The following is a 19,373-nucleotide window of genomic DNA, read 5'->3' on the forward strand; positions in this document are numbered from 1 at the left end:
ATTTTCTTGATGTAATTAAGAAAATGATTCTAACAAGTATATGAGAACCAAATCTAGCCAAGTCTGGCAAAGGGTCTCAAACTTCTAATTATATTCATTAAAAAGGAAACACAAATTATGTTACTTTTGAATGGGAATTTGGATTTACACATAAAAGTAACTCAGTATCATAAACAAAATGTGGTATGATTGCACTTTTAACAATGCAAATATTTCCACTAAGAATGTTCTCCACTATTTTCAGTGGAGAAAATTGCCAACAGTAAAATAAACTGGTCAGGTACATTTAAAATCATCTATTTTAGTATGCGAAAATGAACTCACTTGAATGATGGTTATGAACTAAAGCAAAATCAAAATGATAAAGTAAAAGAAACTACAGTCTTCTACATGGACCTGTAACACTAGATCAAAAGGTAACATAATTGTATAAAATAAACAGTTCAGTTAAGTGGGGGCATCATCTTGTCTAAAGAAATACACTCCTGATCGTTACTGTGAATGTCTTGTCTCCTAAGCTTTGTCTTCCATGTGCAAACTGCCACACATCCTTTGCGCAGTTTTCCATGGAGGACAACCTTCCCCCCATAAATACAGTTTCTAACCCAAACTCACGTGAGAAGTTTAAACCCTGTAATTCAGATGTTCTAAATTCTAACAGGATTCTCTATAAGGCAGAGTCTAAATTCAGGAATACTTGGTGTATGTTTGAATCATTAGTGATTTCCTTTTTTATAATAGTGTATCTAAGATTAAGGATCTTCAGCAATCCATAGCGATAGAAAGTAAATTAAGTGGCTGTCTGAAATAGGGTGGTGGAAATGGGGGATGAATTAAATGGGAATGAGGGAGCTTCCTCAGGTAATGGAAAATCCTAAGAGTACACATAGCAATGGCTGCAAAATTCTGTAAATTTACTAAAAATCACTGGTTTATAACTGGGTGAATTCTATGGTATATAAAGTATACACCAAAATAAAGCTGTTTTTAAAAAGAAAAATGTCAGGACCTTCAAATAATGTTCAAAGTTCATAATATAATTACTTTTTATATGGTCATTGGTGCCCCTCAAAACAAAAAGAAAGCTAAACATTCAACAAGACCCTATTATTGGAGAACGCTCCCTTACCAACAATGGAGACATGCTACCAATGAGCCAAAAAACAGTGATTACTAAGGGAAAAAAAGCAGGGCTGCATGCAGCTTTTCAAAATTTCATGTAAAGGAAAAAAGTGTAATCACAAAAAAAGTTTCCGATATAGATTAGCATAATGAGAACTAGGATTAAATGTGCATTAAAGGTGGGAATTTGTAGTCAGTCACCTCTGCAGTGAAAGTTTAAAATTCAGAGACAAAATTTTTCCTTTCAATTGTCAAAAAAGATTATTTAGGGTACAGAGTTCCCAGTCTGGCCTGTTTCAAATATTTTATTCCACGTGGCATTTCTGAACACATATCTTATCAGCCCTAGTTTAGAGTTTAGCTATTAAGAAACCAACAAGTTCAAACAAGATTTCCTGCTGTGGTGAATTAGAACAAAAAAGGAAGGCCAGTCAGTCCTGTGTCTGTCCATCCAACCTATCTGAGGTCCCAAACCCCTCCCACATCCACAATGTTGCTAATTCAGTTATCAAATATAAAAATGCACCTGGGGATTTGAGTCATGAGCTAAAGACCTGGAGATGTACAGAACTAGGGATATAAACATGTAATGTGTGTGTGTATGTTATGTATATGTGTATGTGTATATGTGTGTGTATATATGTGTATATATGTATGTGTACGTGTATATGTGTGTGTATATATATGTACACATATACACACACACACACACACACACACACACATATAATCTAACAGACAATAAATACATTTCACTCAGAATTCAGAACAGGGGTTGACTGAAGAGGTTCGGAAAGGCTTTCCCTTAATGAGATGGATTTGAAATTTAGGAGTAATTATCTCTTCTCTCTAAATTTAGCACACCATCATCATTAACCCTTGTAAGGGAAATGAGGCATCACTTTGTAGAAAGATCAAATGCATCTCTGCAGCAGAGAACAAAATGCTTGATGAAGAAGATGACAGCAGTAGCACATGTCACCCTGTACTAAGGAATCTCTTACCAAAATGCACATAAACCAATGGATGGCCCAGAGTCCAACTCAAACATCCTGGGATCCCTCACAGGAGGAACAGTTCTCAAACTACTGGAAAATGTAGACTTTCAAATTATTAAACTACATAAATACGCAAAGCATCTTTAAACAAGATACGATGGCCAGACTTGGCCAACGTACATATAAGGCACGAGAAGTCACAGAACGGTAATGTATTGGTGCTCATTCATACCTGATAAAGTACCAACCTTCAGGAAAAAAATGTGCAAAAAAGTTTAACAGGAAAAAACATGAGTAAGTGGAAAATATTTATCCACAAAGCAATGCCAGTTAAAACCAGAGGAAAACAATTTCCCCTTCTTGGAACTGTTTGTCAAAGGAAAAAACAGACCCCAAAAGGCGGTACTAAGAAACTGTCACTCTAGTTATTGTTCTTGAGGACAATCACCACTGCTTATGATGCTGTTAGCAACAGAACAAAACATTTATGAGTCACACTAATATTTGTACCCTGCAGCCCAAACTTGGATCCTTATCCTGATACATTTAAAGTACCAATTACATCTTAAAACTAATAGAACTAATATTCATAACAGCACAGCAAACTAGGGGAAAAAACACAAGTACAAGGGAAAAGTGCATCACGAATGGACCATCATTTATTCATTACAAATGATAACTGTGAGGACTGTGTAATAAAATGAAGAAACATTAACGATACACATTTAAGTTGAATAAAATTAAGTAACTTTAAAAGCATGATTACGACTGACTACATTTTCAAAAGAAAATGAAAGAAAATTCAACCTTATGCTATGATTTAAACATGAGTATCTGAAGTCTTTCATTTACTTTCCAATTTTTCTTGGTTATCACTCACATACTTTAGAGTATTATCATGAAAAAAACACCATTATCAATTGTTAAAGGACTTAGAAGAGTATGTGAACTGCACTGAAGAGCCAAAAAATTCTTGATTAAAAAAAATCAATTGTGTGCCCTTACGCATTTTAAAATGCCCTTAACTCAGGGGAACAGCTGAGGACAATGATCAGATTCCACTGTCTGAAATCAATTCCACTGTCTTGCAATCAATTCCAGGCAATTCCTGGACAATGCAGGGTAAAGGTCAGCAGGGGAGGATTTTTCCTGTTTTAAAATTCAAAATGCTGGCCATAAGCAGGTCTAGTTAATGTGAATTGAGGGTAATATTTCAAAACAGAAATCAAAAAAAATCTCGATGAAAACTCATCTATAAACTCCCTTTCTCTCTTAGTTTCTAATAAGTACATATAAAATCCTTTGGATTAAAGTCCTTCTAAAATATAATAAAAGGAAAAATAAATTATTAAATCAAAATCAACTTAATAGCTTTTTCCTTAAAATGCAAGCAACCAACATAAAGACAGACTGTCAATAAATCTATGTCACATTGAAAAATAATGGATAATAGCTTTATTACATTGTCAGAGGATTCAAATACATTGGTAAAAAAGTGAGAAAAAGACAACAAAAAAGGAGTAATTAGTAAATAAGTATGGAGAAATATTAAGCTTCTCATTTGCTAATGGTGTGATGTGTATTTATAATTCAACAGACACAACTGATATGTAATTAAAATAACCAATGCAGATGGAAGTGTATTGTAACTGGCGATATATTTTTTCAAGGTGATAAAGACTGACTAATGTTTTGTAATTAAATTTAAAAAAATTCATATTCCTTGATTCAATTTTTACATTTGCATATCCAAGGAAATTATTCTATCTAATGTCTTATGTAAAGCAATTCACTGAAGCTTTATTTAAACCATCAGCAGAAGAAAATGAAATTTTTCACAATAGGGAATTAGAAAATATATTAGCAGGGTAACTCAACAGCCATTTATAATGAATTATTTTTTCATATATTAGGCTGAAAATTAGTACAAGTTAAGTATGAATAAAACTACCTAGAAAGCAAAGACTACAATGGCTGGAAATACATGACAAGTGTCATCAGGATAAAAGCATTAAGGTCCTGCTTTTACTTTTTTAAACTTTCTGCAATGTGTTTATTTGTATGGAGCCTTTAAGGAAAAAAAAAATCTTTCAACATATCCCAAATAATTACGTGACCTCCAAACACCCTCCTCTTTCACTAGTTCTTTATTCTTGATCATGAATGCATCAGCTCTAACCTGTTATTTCTTTCTGCTTGCAATCAGCTACCTGGCTGCTCCAACACTGGCTTTAACCACCTCTTGGCGTCTCAGCTAAGAATGCCTGTCTCAGCTCCGCCTGGAAGTCCACCACAGGCACTTGCTGGGGCTGCTGCTGCTGTGACCGCCTCGGGTACAGGTGACACCTACGACAAGAGCATGGTACGTAAAACGGAAAGACATTTTGCCCATATAGACAATAATTTATGGAATAAAATGTACAGACTCTTTTGCTTAAGATCGTCATTGAGGGTCAGAGTACACCACTGCCTCATGAAGAAACTACAAAACAAGGAGCCTCTCTGCACACAGGGATGTGCAAGGAACTGGGCCATACTTACCCAAGCTGGGGATACTACCAAGGAATCATTTAAAAAAAAAAAAAAAAAAAAAAAAAAAGCTCTTTTGGCTTAAAATGTCCTGCGAAAGTACCATCAGTACAATATCCATTACTTACTTTCCAATCTGGAAACAATTCTTTAACCCCTAGGGAGGGAGGTGGGCATTTTTAAGGCATTTCCAGTGAGATACTAAGGCTGTGAACCATGCTGTCCTCCCAAGAAATCACTACCTAAAACAAACAACTTCCAGCATACATACACTCAACACTATGTAACTCGACCATCTTTCAGTTAGAAGGGAATTCTGGAGAAAAGCATTCAACACGTCCCTACATGTCAGTCACCTGGCTCTGAATCTGATCCTGAGGATAAGGAAGAGATACAGCAAGTTACACAGGTTACTGGCTAACAAGGTAAGTGTGAAAATTCTGCCCTGTATACATACATAAGAATATTCAACAGCAGTTGGATTTTAAAATGGGTCTTTGTTAAGAGGTTTTTCCAGTATTTTCTGTAGTTTCTAAGTAACATTTTTCAACATTCTGTTATATAATAATGAATTATGCTGGACTTTGTCCATGGTTCCTAGGAGGTAACCTCTAGTCCTTTGCATTTAATAAGTGGTAGAAGTGTCTCTGTTTTTCATGGTGGGCCCCCTGGATCACACCAGAGTTAACTCTAACAGGATGTCTCAGGACAGGGGCTGGGCAGGCCTCATGTAGACCAATCACGTGATTAGAGGGGTGGGGCTTTGAGCCTGACCTCCTGGGAAGGATGGGAGCTGGAAACTGAAACTGAGGTCAATTACATGGCATTGATTCATCAACCATGCCTATTTAATGAAATCCTAATCATTAAAATCTAGACACCTAAAGCTGTGGTGTGCTTCCTGGCTGGTGATATACACTGATGTACTGAGACTAAAATATCCTGAGGACATAGAAGCTTCAGGTCTTGTCCTATCGAGTCCCTCCATGTGGCTTAAAGTATAGTGTTTTTGAGTTCAGAGTCATTCTAACAAATTATGGAACTCGAGGGAGTAGTGGAAACCCTCAATCTGTATCCAGCTATTAAGAAACTACAGGTGGCCCACAAATTCTAGAGCGTGCAGCTGGTATCTCGGCAGAGGGTCATCTTATGGAGGGCCTGTGCCCTTACCCTGTCAGAATCTGCACTAATCCAAGGAGTAAGGATCAGAACTACACTGCTCACACCTCTAAGTTTCCCCATTTCAATCACAGAATAATTAAACCTTTATTTGGGCATTCTCAGTTTCAATCCTTTCATTACCAAACAGCAACTAAGTCTTGACCTAACAAGATTCTAACTCATTTTTAAGCCAAAAAGAAAAAAAAAAAAAAACCTTTTTGTTTTTTGCTTCTTGCAACTCCTACTGTAGTGTTCCTCCTGGGTTTAATGTAAGACTAAGGTAAGAAAAAGAAAATAAGATGCAGTACATACAATATGTGCTTCATAAATGCAAAATATAAATTCAGGAATAATGAATTCAGAAGACTCTCTAGCCCCAATCTCTAATTTCTCTCAAACTCACAATACATCAAGAAATAGGGAAGACATGTACCAGCCCCAAAGAACTAGTTGATTTGGTGACGTATCTATTAGAAGACAGAACAACCATCAATTCTAGGAGTGTAAATCAGTGACATTCTATTAATACTTACTGTTGGTTAGTGGGACGGTGTGTGCATCGTGTTTTGGTTTTTATTCAATTTTGTTTTGTATCTGTTGGATGGAATACTAACAATAATCCTTTACTGATCTTTACAATTGGTATCCACACAATTCCTCAGGAATACTGACTCTCAGTACTTGTGGTTTGGGAAAAGGTGGAAGAGATTGATAGATTGTAATTAAAATGAACACTCAGACTACATCAAGTGTCCCAATCTTGAGAGAATCTTGAGTATATGTATCATTAAGCAGAGGTTAGAGTATCAATACTGCTTACCCATTCCTATAATCTACCTACTCTCAAAGAGGAAAAAGGTGGCTGGCGAAATTACACTGTTCCCCTAACTCAAAACTCCCCTCAGATTCTTCCCTTATTGCTGCACCCTATAATATTTATACATAATATATAAAACAGAGGTCCGGAAAATAGTTATTTCTTCTTTGAAAGCTACGAAATGTTTCTATTGATATGGACAAATTAATGACACCTAAAGCAGGTTTTTACAAGATTAGGATATGATCACCTGTTAAACTGGTCCACAATGATGCTGCATAAGATAAACACTCTAATAAAATATAGCAAATATGATAGAACCTTTACCCACTAATAAAGATCCTCCCCTAAAATATGCCCCCCTACCCATACTTCTACCACGTAGATGAAAAATGTTAACAAGTAATGTTTCGAGCCTATAGCCACTGCAGCTGCCCCAAACTGTGCACCCTGTGGGGATCAGGATGGAGAAAAGCAGGATACTGGCCCTAGATAGATAAGGTGCAGATCAAAGAAACGGTTTCACAGTAATGAGTTCAGTGAGCTCAGACACTTGCATCTTCCTATACATAGAAAAGCACTAAATTCATTAACTTGAGATGTCTGGCTTTCTTTAATTAACAGTAATCTTTTGACATTTTGACTAACTGGTTTTTGTTACAAAACTTCTATGTATCCTGGCTCCTTCCCTACTTCTTTTGAGTAGTCCCTCAAGAGCTACCCGAGAGGCTGTCTTCCCAGCTTAAGTCCTCAGTTTTGTCTACTAAATAAAACATAATTCTCAACCTTTAGGTGGTACGTATTTTTTTCAGTTGACAATCACAATCTGTATACTATCTCAAGATATTTCTAGAGATTCTGGGGGAAAAAATGGCAATTTTGAAAATTCTCAAGTTACAAAAGACTAAAAGGGGAAAAATTATCATATAAAAGAAATTAATAGGCAAATACTTATTATAACAAATTATATAAAATATTCACTCATAAAATTATCCCTTTCAAAGTAATCTCCAAAATAAAAATGTAATAAAGAATAATGAACTCTGAATAAATAGTCTCACTAGTAATTAAAATGTGCAACTACATGGAAATTTTTCCACATATAAAATGAGCAAATAACAAAAATAAGACCCAAAATGCTACCTACTCCTTACAACTTTTTAAAGAAGCTTTAGATGTGAAAAAGTGAAATAAAATGCAAATAAACATTAATAACTACATTTGACCCTTGAACAACATGAGTTTGAATTGTATGGGTCTATTTATATATGGATATTTTTCCAGTAAACATATTGGAAACTTTTTTGGAGATTTGTGACAATTTGAAAAAACAACCTGCAGATAAACCAGAGAGACTAGAAATATGGGAAAAAATTAAGTTATATATAAAATATACGTAATATATATGTAATATAAAAATGTGTTAATTGACTATTGGTTATCAGTGAGGCTTCTGGTCAATACTAGGCTGTTTGCAGTTAAGTCTGGGGGCAGTTAAGTTATTAGGCGGTTTTTGCTGTCTGGGGGGTTGGTGCCCCAACACCCTCATTGCTCAAGGGGTAACTGTAATATTAGCTTCCAGACTGACTGCTTTTATCGTCATTGCATAAGAAATGCAAACAACCTCAATATCCATGAGTAAGCTAATGCTAAGTTATACTGCAGGACCCATACTCTGTAATTTGTAAAATGAGGTAGATTTATAAGCACTGACATGGAAAGATTCCCTACAGCATATTGTTTCAAAATAAATCTCATGTATGTCAATAAACAAATCACAAATATGCCTCCCCTACCCCATATGGGTATACATGTGAATGCACAGGAAAAGGTCTAAAATGATAGCCATCCAAGTGCCTTAGGATTATCTCTGGGGAGGGAAGGGGAATGGACTAGTGGTATCTTAAAGTACATACCTGCTTTTTGAACTCAAAATAACACAAAATTAAATATGTAAATTAACATCCCTTCAATACACAGAACATTTTGCAAGTACAGAAGTGATTTAGCAACAACATAAGAAATAATTGTAATATAAACATTATTTACTTAATTACATATTATATATTATATAATTTATATGTAATTACATGTAATACATTATATTTGTTAAAAGTATGTATAAAAATACATAAAATAATATGAAAAATAAAGTAAAAGTAACTAATTATATGTAACATTTTATATATAGAAAATTCGTATAAATATGTTGAAAGATGTAGAGTTTTATGAAGATAACACCCACCTACATACATATGGAAAAAAAGGAAATACATTTATTAAAATTTTAATAAAAGTTGAGTTAACTTAGGACATGGTTAAGGATGATTATTTGTTTTTTTTTTTACTTCATCTATAGAATATGCATATGCTTCTTGCATTAATTAAATTCAGGTCAATTCCCTGATCCCAGGATACTTTGCTCTCATCTGAAAATGGATTCTGCCCTAAAATGGTTCTCAACCCAGACTGTACTCACTCCTGGTTGCTCAGTGAGGCTGTCCTTCTGCGTTTGACTTGGACTTCCACCTCTGGTACGTGTTGTTCTGTAGTCCGTCTCAGGTGTAAGCGGTCCCTGAAGCAGAAAGAGTATTTGTTTCATAGACTTCAATTTATTAAACAACTACTTATTTAAAGGTTATATTTAGAGCTAGATTTAATATGGAGTTTTTAAAGTGCTCATAATCTAACTAAAATAATGCCAACTATATCTCAATAAATCTGAGAATAAATAGTAGAAGTAAAATGTTAGAAGCTTTTTATCCTGAAGTAGTCAGAATCTATCCTAAAACTACTTTTTCCCTTTAGCATCTCCTTGACATCAGAAAATTTGGGGGGAAATACCAAAAAATTAAGCAAAAATGTGTATGTGTGTGTACTTACACTCAGATACAGATATAAATCTATACACTTACAGAGATGTATTTATACACAAACATATTATCCATATCTACATATCCTTGAAAAAATAGCAATGTTGAGTCTAAAAATAGTTTGAAAAAATCATTATGATAGATCCTTTTGTATAGTGGAATAAAGTATAAAACTTAAATTACGAAATGTCTATACAGGCAACCTCTTGTGCAGATGCTTTCCTAGGATTTGCAAAACAAGAAACAAAAAGAATGTTTAAGAATAATAAAAAAAACAATTACAACCATATTATAATCTTTGGAACAGCTCACAAAATGGCTGCTCAAGGGATGGGAACAGGAAGTCTACTTGGGTCATCAAGATTAGAAATGATAGGAATCACTCACAAAACTGAAAATTTAAAATGTCAAACTAGAAAGGAAAGAAAAAACAATATTCCACGTCATACAATGTAATGTTTCCAGAAGAGGCAGAATTCAAAGGACACATCCCAAAAGATAATTCCCTGAACTCTTGCTATTTTAAAATTCATGTTAGATTATGCAAAGTAACAACCAAAATAGCTTACTGATAACCCTGAATTGTTTTATTGTTTTAAAAACTTTAATGTGACTGGTATACATAAAATAAACAAGTTTATACTGTATAGCACATGGAAATGTATTCAATATCTTGTAGTAGCTAATGGTGAAAAATATGAAAATGCATATATGTATATTCATGTATGACTGAAGCATTATGCTGCACACCAGAAACTGAGACAATATTGTAAACTGACTATAACTCAATAAAATATACAGGAAAAAAACTTTAATGTTCTAATCAAGCAATAGAAAAGACCACTTAAAAATCACACACCAGATTTTTAAATGGTAAAAGTACTGTATATACTTTGCTAATCTCCTTGACCTTTGATTAGGCAATGGTTTCTTAGATATGACACCCAAAGTACCTAATGAGGGAAGAATCCATAAATAGGATTTCATCAAAAGTGAAACAGTCTTTGCTTCAAAAGGTATTAAGTGAAAGACAATTAATTCACAAAATGGGAGAAAACATATGCTAATCATAAAGCTGATAAAAGCCTTGTATACACAATATCTTAACTCCTACAACTCAGTAATAAATAACAAAACTCAGTAAAATGGGTAAAGGATTTGAATAGATTGCTCTCCAAAGCTACACAATTTCCCCTTAAGCACAAGATGCTAAATAAGAGTCATCAGGAAAACACAAATCAAATCACAAACATACCACTTCACACCACAGGAGTAGGATGTGGAGAGACTGCTAGTAGAAATGTAAAGTGGTACAACCTCTGGCACGTCTTAAAAATGTTAACCACGTTGTTAACATGTGACCCAGTATTTCCACTACTAGCTGGAGTAAAATAAAAACACATGAACTTGAGCGTGAATGTTCTTAGCAACATTAACCTTTAGAATCAAAAAAGCAGAAACGACCTAACGTACAACTGAGGATGGATAAACAAAATATAGCATGGTATGGTATATTGGTACAATGAATGCCATTCAATTATAAAAAGGACTGACATACAGATGTATTAGACGGTGGCTTCACAAATAAATATATTTACTAACATATTAATACAATAAAACAGATTATCATGGACCTGTGCTTTGTCATAGTTCATCCATTATGATGGGTCTAATAGTATAATTCAGCACACCCCATAACCTCCCCCCAAAAATAATCTTCTGTTCCTTTATGTAACCTTCATCAGCTGCTCAGGTCTGATTTCAGCTGAGAAAAAAACCAGCATACAAAGATAATTTTTTCCATTTTTGACATCTTTTTTTAATTACATGCAAAATCTTCTATGAGCATCTTTTAAGTTTGTTCTAAACAAACATGTGCAATTATAATGTCCCTAACTGCATTCCCAAACCATAAACCAGTATTTCAGAAAATTTAAGCATTTAAGGGAAAGTTATTATATGTACACAATATTAACTTTTTGCTCCAAAATCACTTTCATTAAAAAGTAATAATAATCTAGAAATACACTAGAAAGCAAAATGTGATGAGATCACACAGTATTTTTCCTAACTGCCTAATATTCTATCAAATATTTAGGGTGCCTTATACTAAATCCCAAAAAAACCTTATTAAAAACTCAATTACACCCACCAGTAAGCAAGGTATTTTCAGTTCCCTATGAAACCATTTATTCTAAATTGTCAAATCTTTCCCCATAGTTCTTTGAGATCATCACTACCCATGTTTTTCAAGCATATTTTTCTGAAAATAAAATGGTTCTGAATTTTAAAAAAAACCTCAATTACTAAGATCACAAGAGTGAAAAATAAAAATAAAAACCACAAAGATAATGTGAGGTAACCCTGTTTGTAATCTTCCCACAAACATAAGAAAATCAGTGTGTCCAAAAACAAAACCTATAGAATCATCAAAGAGAATTCTGAGCCAGCCTGTATTCAGGACCTAGAAAACAAAAGAAATTAACTCCCTTGTCCAATCTTTACTAGCGTGAAGGATGTTGCCTTAACCATCAACAACTCTTATGCAAAGCTCCTGGTCATGGGCCACCAAAGTGGAGGGGACAGACGGGACCAGCAATAAAGTTCTAACTTACAACAAAGAAAGATTACAAACCTCACTGTCCCTGTCATGTGGAGGCAGTACTCACACCGTTCTTACTTCAAGGGTTCTTCCTAAAAGCTAAGTAGCAGAGTGCAGTGTCAAAGAGTTAACTTACAGGCCTTAGCATCTTAAACAAAAAGAAGGGAAAAGGAGGAATAAAGATGTAACATATCCATATACAGGGGAAATACTTAAGCAATGAAACACTGGTCAGACTAGAGAAACCAATATAATAGAAAATAAAACTATGAATAAACGCAAACCTGACAGTACCTTGCCTTAGACAGCAACACAACAGTCCTTTGACTAAGTGCCCTTGCTCTAAACTTCAGGAAGGGCTCCTGTTCCTTCCCCAGTCTCAAAAAGCCTTGGTACTAAGCTAGATATTCATGGGACAGGACAGAGGCCTCCAAACTTGGGAGGTCTTTCCACAGGGCCTGCCACACTGAGATGCTGAGCCTGAGGGAAGGACCACAAAATGGCGACCAGGACGCTGCAGCTCATCTTGCAAAGGGCCAAAGGATCAGAAGTTCATGTTTGAAGCAGTATCTTCCTACAAGCAGGAAAAAATGTACAGATCGTAAGTATCACAAAATACCACACTCCTGCTATTTCTCAAACTACTCGAAAACAAACAATTCCAGAGCAGAGCTTTCCAAGCTCCTGAATTTACATTTTCCTTAATTACATTCCAACTCAGCACACAAGACAGACTGGCTATGACGGATGGGAAAAAGAAAAAAACAGGCAAGCACATCAAAATTCTGCAAAGAAAATACTTAAAAATGCTGCCCCCCCATCAAGCTAGTGGAATATAGAATACAGAAATAGTTACTTTGTTAATTATCCTTTCTCACCAAATATTTACAGCAGCTCCAAATTTTTAAATGATAGATCAAAAGCATTAATTTAAAATCTGACTAAGGACAAGAATTCACTAATCCCATGTATACCCACAAATCTGTTTCTCTCCTCTGTTCCTCTCCTTAAACACAACTTATAGCCCTCAGTTTCTAGGAGCCCTAGAGGAGCCCCCAATTCCCCAACTTTAGAGAAATTATCCATAAAGATGGCATCACCAATGGAATATCCAGGGATTAAGAAATACTACACTTAAAGTTGAGATGCAGCTGTGCAGTTACATAATCTGGAAAACGGAAATCAAAGGTTATATGAAGGGAAGCTGTCTAAAGGGTTACTGGGTCCACTTGAACATGGCAAACAATTAAAATTACTCACAATACAACTTAGGGAGAATCTAAGAAATTAAAAAGCTCCAGGACCACTGCCGGAGGCTGTCTTAAGCAGCACAGGGGATCCTTGAATGTCCTCGCCTTCCTGAGCCTCCAGGCCCCCACCTCTCCCTTCTGCGTAAGAAAACCAAGGGCACAGCACAGGTGCCCTGCCATTCCAGGTAGACAGAGTGAACACATCGCCCCCAGTATGAATCTCTGGCCTCACCACCTTCCCCATCCCACTGCGGCACTGCGGGTAGGGGTTGAACGCAAGGCCGAGAGGCTGAGCAAACCCTTGTCCTTCCTCCTCCCTTCCCGCACTGCAGCCCAGCAGGGGAGGGTCAGTAACTGCGCAAACATGTGAAGAGGGTGGCTGGCAGTCCCACACAATGGAGACTGTGCAAACGCCCAGCCTCAGCCCCACTGCAGGTTGGAGGTGGTGTCATCTCTGCAGCACTTGCGCGCCCCAAACCCACACCTTCCTGACTGCGGCACTAGGGCAGGGGCAGCCGCCCACCCAGGCCTGCCTCCTCCCAGCAGCACTGCGCTCTGGGGAGGGAGGTGCCCATACTCCTGCTAGGCAGCAGCCGCAAGGCCGCCCCCTCCCCCACTGCGGCACTGGGGGAGGGGGCGGCCGCCCCCACCCCGCCGCGCCTGCGCAGACCCGCACCTCTGCGGCAGCAGCCATCTTTGTGGAGCTGCACAATGGCTGTGACGCGGCCGCCAGACCCCCGTGCACTCCCGAGCCGGCCTACAAAAATCTAATTACAAATGCAGAGGAAAATCAGTGCCAACAAGGGACGCCCCTAGACGTCGCATCCCAAAATGCGGCAGGTCTCTCACAAGATGCGTTAAGCAGGCTCAGGACATCACATCCCTAATCTTACACCCAAAGCCACAAGTGCGAGGGATTATAAAGAAGTTAAATGCGTAACGACCCTATACTCCTGCAGCCATCCCTTCGGCTGGGAGGTTCGCCACAACATGCAGACTCTAAGACCACTGTTGGTCACGGAATATTGAACGTTCTCCGCTTTCTGCAAAAATAGACGCGCCCCTCCCCCACCTGCCCGTCGCCTCCGCCCCCGCCCCTCCACCTCCCCCCGTCCGCCTCACAGCCACTCCGCCGAGACCCCCACCCCGTTACGGCCCCCTCTACCATCGCGCTATCCGCTCCCGTCACCGTCATCACGTACCACTCAGGCCCCCTGCCAGTCCCCCTGCCGCTCCTGTGAACCACGCCGCTGCGGTCACCACGCCGCTGCGGTCACCACGGTCACCCGCCTCCCCTCCACTCCGCCATAGTGACCCCCCTCCCCTCAACCACCCCTTCCCACCACAGCCACACCCGACCGCCTCCGCCCCTGTCGCCCACCCCACCGCTGCGGACACTCCTTTGACCCACCCAGTCTTCCTTCACCGCCCTACGCACCAGCTACCGTGCTGTCACCGTGCTCATGGCCTCAGATCCCAGGGACAAAGGGCCACCCAAAAAAGGATCTGATGGGGTACACAGGATGGTGCAGACGGACAAATGCGTCACAAAACGCAGACAGGATACCATCCGAGGGGGGTCAGCTAAGCCCCAAGCCTCCAAAAGGTGTCCCATCTGGTCATCCAGACAAAGAACTGGAACCCCCAGACCCCCACCAAATACTACAATACTCCGAGTTCCGCAACCTTCGACTATCAAAACAAGCAGAAATGTTCCCCACGCTGTCTCTGAGTGAAGACACCGCACCGCTGACCTGGCCCGCTCCATTGCGCCGCTGGCCGCTCCTCAGAACAGAACGTCACGCATCTCCAATGGCTGCTCCACTCTGCGCTGGACTCGCCGCGGCGGCACCAACTAATCGCGGCCGCTCGGCCTGCGCACGCGCGGCAATCTACCGCGCCGCCGCGCGCGCCCCCCAACCTGCCTTGGCCGCGCATGCGCATCCCCTTGCCGCAGTGCCGAGGTGATGCCACAATACCCGCGCCCCTCCAGACCTGAAAAACGGGGGGATGGTATCTACCGGACCCGCAGGGGTTAAGGCACCTGGGCTTTGGGATGGGGACTCCAGGGACCACCATCAGCCTGGGGCTAATGGCTCTTAGTATCACACTAAATAGTACTTGGTACTTCCCAGGGTAGTGGAAATTGGGTATTTTTGTTGTTGTTGTTGTTAACTTTAAAAAGTCCTTATTCAGATTTCCTGTTTTTCCCCTCAGTGTCCTTTTCCTCCTGCAAGATTGCACACATATTATATCAGTGATATGTCTCTTTAAAAATCTTGGCTATGGCAACTTAGATTTTTTTTTTTAAATGTTTACCATGTTTATTTTTTTAGTGATCATTAATTTTAGAATTAAAAAAATAAGTATTAAGATAAAATAATTGTACTTAATTCTAAACTCTAATGGACTTGACTGTCAGTTTCTTGACCCATCTTCCACTCTTTTCTAGCCTGCACTTTTTGACAACTCTGTCCACTCTCATAATTTCCTGGCTGCTCCACAGTATTAAAGAAGCTGGCTTTGGATACCGTAGAAGGCATGATTAAGGCTCCTTGAGACTTACAGACAGTCCACAGAGAGCAGCCATTTTGGCACACTAATCTAAAAGAGACAACATTTTAAATCAGTTTATAAGCCTGAATGAGCATATCCTGCAAATGGGAAGTGAATATACAGAAAGGGAGACTTCACCAGGAAACTACGCTGTAGGGACTTTGCTGCTAGAAACTGATATCTCCCAACCATTCCCTTTTTTCCAAAGTCTAGACTTACCCTCAAGTCAAACACTCAAGGGCTTAAAGGGCTTTAAATAAGCTTAAAGGACACCAAATCTGGACTAAAACAATTCTGTGTGTAACTGAAGCTGCAGAATTTGCAAATAAACTGATTTGAACTCCTACATCACACCATATACAAAAATCAACTCAAAATGGATCAAAGATCTACATGTAAGAGTTGAAAATGTAAATCTCTTAGGAGAAAACGTGGATATAAACCTGTGTGACTTGCCTTAAGCAATACTTTCTTAGTTATGACACTGAATGCACAAGCAACCAAAAAATAAAAGGATAAATTGGACTTCATCACAATTGCTTAAGTTTTTACATCAAATATCACTATTAAGAAAATGAAAAGACAAGCAGCAGAACAGTGAAAAATACTTGTAAATCATATACTATAAAGAAAGTCTTACTTTTCAACAATAAAAAGACAAAAAAATTTAAAAGGGCAGAGGATTTGAATAGACAATTCACCAAAAAATGGCAGACAAATGGCCAATCAGCACATGAAAAGATGCCCAGCATCTTTAGTCATTAAGGAAATGCAAATGAATAGCTCAATGAGATGCCACTTCACACCCACTAATCAAAAAGACAATAACAAGAGTTATGGAGGATATGGAGAAAACGGAGCCTTCCTCCATTGCTTAAAGGAATGCAAAATAGTATAGTGATTTGGGAAAACAGTTTGGGAGTAGCTAAAAATTTAACAGTAAAGTTACCCTACAACCCCCTACAGTTCTGCTTCTAAAAAGTATGTAACACACAATAAATGAAACCATGCATCTATGCAAAGCAGCATTATCGTAACAGTCAAAAAGTGGAAACAACCCAAATGTCTATCAACTGATATGCGGATAAACAAAAATCGTGGTATGACATATCTGTACCATGGAGTAGCATTTGGCCTTAAAAATGAATGAAGTATTGATTCAAGATACAAAATGGACAAACTCTGAAAATATTACGCTACGTGAAAGGCCACATTTTGTATGAGTCCATTTATATGAATTGTTCAAAATAGGCAAATCCATAGAGTCAGAAGCTGATTAGTAATTGTCAGGGAATAGGGGAAAGGCAAATGGAGAGTGACTGCTAATGTGTACAGTGTTTCTTTATAGAATGATGAAATGTTCTGGAATTAGCAGGAATAGTTGTAAAACATTGTGAATATACTAAACAGCACTGATATGTGCAGTTTTTAAAAAGGTAGATTTTTCTGGTATATGCATTGTTAATCAATTTTTTTTTAATCCAAATTGAGGGACATCCTATAAAATACCTGACAAATGATCCCCAAAACTGTCAAGTGCATCAAAAACAAAGTGAGCAACTTTCTAAGTCTTGTCACAACCAACAAAAGCCTTGGGACAGGAGTATTAAATGTAATATATTATCCTGAATGAGATCCTGGAACACAAAAGGGACATTATGGGGAAACTGAGGACATCTGAACAAAGTGTACACTTCTGTTAATAATGTACCAGTATTGGTTCATTAATTGTAACAGATGTACCATACTACGTGAGACATTAATAGGGGAATGTATGTACGAGGTATGGGTGGTTGAACCCAGATTCAAGCCCAGCACTCTGCTTCCCATGCCCCTGACCTTAACCAATATTGTATCTTTTGATGACTGTCTAGTATGGGCAATGACACTCTTTATTATAATTTTAATTCCACAGCGTGTGTGTACAAATCCGTATGTATGAGCCACAACCCAAGCAGAAAGCTGTGTGAAAAGACAAAATGGCGGAAAAGTCCCAAAACTGCCCCTGTAGGCTCCTTACTTAAGGCACTGGGTGGCAGTCTTTCACTACATGCACAGTTGGTTCAGAAGAAAGCTGAATAGGGGAGAGAAATCATTGCTGTAGGCTCCCTCCCCCACCCTGGGGCACAGCAGGAGGAAGATTCTCCTATTAGCAGTCTTCCTAGAAAATCCCAGGGCCAACTCAGGAAGAGGCCGAGCAGGGGAAGAAAGTACCCCCCTCCTCTTGAGAATGGTCATACAGGACGGACACAAGCTACAAAAAAGGCACTCCTCCACCCACAGTTTTAGCGCATTCTCTCTATGTCCCCAGGCTTTGGGGCAAGAATAGTCTAGGCTGTCAGACAACTATACCAAATCCCACCTACAGCCTGTGCATTTTTTTAAATGGTTGGGAGGTAATAAAAGGAAAGACTATTTTATGACACAAGAAAATTATATGAAATTAAAATTGCCATATCCATAAATTAAATATACTTAGAAAACAGCTGACTAGAAAAGCCCAGTTTTTCCCAACTGAGTGGGGAAAACTCCAGGTTGCTAACTTTTGTGTTTCTCCTTTAGCTTCACTCAATTACCACATTCATATAAAATACTTCTGACACTTTCGTCACCAAATGCGGGGGGAGGGAGTTCTCTACACCAAGCAATTATCCATGACACCAGCTGGTTGTCTTACAATTTAACTCAGTTCTAACACTATCTACGTGTATACAGCATCAGATACCACAGGTCAAGGGCATATTCCCACAAGACTGCTCCCACCCCACCTCAGATGCCAAATGCAAGTAGTTAAGTCCCCAGGTTACCCACAACTTCTGTGGAGGAAAATGTCGCCTGCCATATCCGTAAACAAAGGAAGTTGAGGCCATCAAACCATCAGCCGCTGCAGCTGCCCCCAGCTATGCACCCTGAGGGGATTCAGGATGGAGAACAGCAATATACTGGCCCTACGTAGAGAAGGTGCATATCAAAGGAATCATTTCAGTGAGCCCAGATTCTTGTATCTTCCCATACAAAGAAAAGTGGTAAATTCATTAACTTGAGATGTCTGGTTTTTATCTTTTGATGTTCTCACTACCTTTTTTTGTTGTTGTTGTTATTTTTTTTTTTTTTTTTGCAAAAACTCTATATATCCTGGCTCCTCCCTTACCTCTGCAAAACAGAGCTGTCTGATAGCCTGCCTTCTGGACTTAAGGTCTCAGAAAATCCACCAAATAAAACAGAATTCTCAACTTTTATATGTGCATTTTTTTTTTCAGTCGACACTGCTGTCTAGTTTGGCTGTAAATTGGAGGTTTCTATGCCCTCCTCCCACTTTGGGTTCATTTTTACTTACATTTCCAGTTTATTAAAGGATATGGCAGAGAATACAGATGAACAGCCTGATGAAGAGATACTTACGGTGAGGTCTAGGAGGGTCCAAAGTGCAGGAACTTTTGTCCCATGAAGCTGGGGTGCATTACC

General features: G+C 38.5%; 2 protein-coding genes across 3 annotated transcripts in view; both read right to left on the bottom strand.

Annotated features, from left to right (window-relative positions):
- Positions 1–4,381, bottom strand: part of SNRPN (small nuclear ribonucleoprotein polypeptide N) — a 30,781-nt gene extending 26,400 nt beyond the window's left edge. The window contains exon 1 of one of the 2 annotated variants that reach the window (XM_010946267.3): positions 4,300–4,381. The gene's annotated coding sequence lies outside the window, so the exon portion shown is untranslated. The remainder of the gene's footprint in view (positions 1–4,299) is intronic. The other variant, XM_074354157.1, reaches the window with a different exon arrangement.
- Positions 3,561–15,260, bottom strand: SNURF (SNRPN upstream open reading frame). Its single transcript, XM_010946270.3, has 3 exons — positions 15,107–15,260; positions 9,107–9,202; positions 3,561–4,466 (listed from the first exon to the last, which is right to left on the bottom strand). Exons 1-3 carry the CDS (start codon positions 15,118–15,120, stop codon positions 4,352–4,354), a joined length of 225 nt encoding a protein of 74 aa, XP_010944572.1. The 5' UTR covers positions 15,121–15,260; the 3' UTR covers positions 3,561–4,351.
- Positions 15,261–19,373: the final 4,113 nt, after the last annotated feature.

The sequence above is a fragment of the Camelus bactrianus genome, chromosome 27 (genome assembly GCF_048773025.1).
Source record: "Camelus bactrianus isolate YW-2024 breed Bactrian camel chromosome 27, ASM4877302v1, whole genome shotgun sequence".
NCBI lineage: Eukaryota > Metazoa > Chordata > Mammalia > Artiodactyla > Camelidae > Camelus > Camelus bactrianus.

Coding starts and splice junctions, on each gene's coding strand:
- SNURF (XM_010946270.3), bottom strand. Junction 4,467..9,106: donor GCCTCACTGAGCAACCAGGA/GTGAGTACAGTC, acceptor CTCTTGTCGTAG/GTGTCACCTGTACCCGAGGC.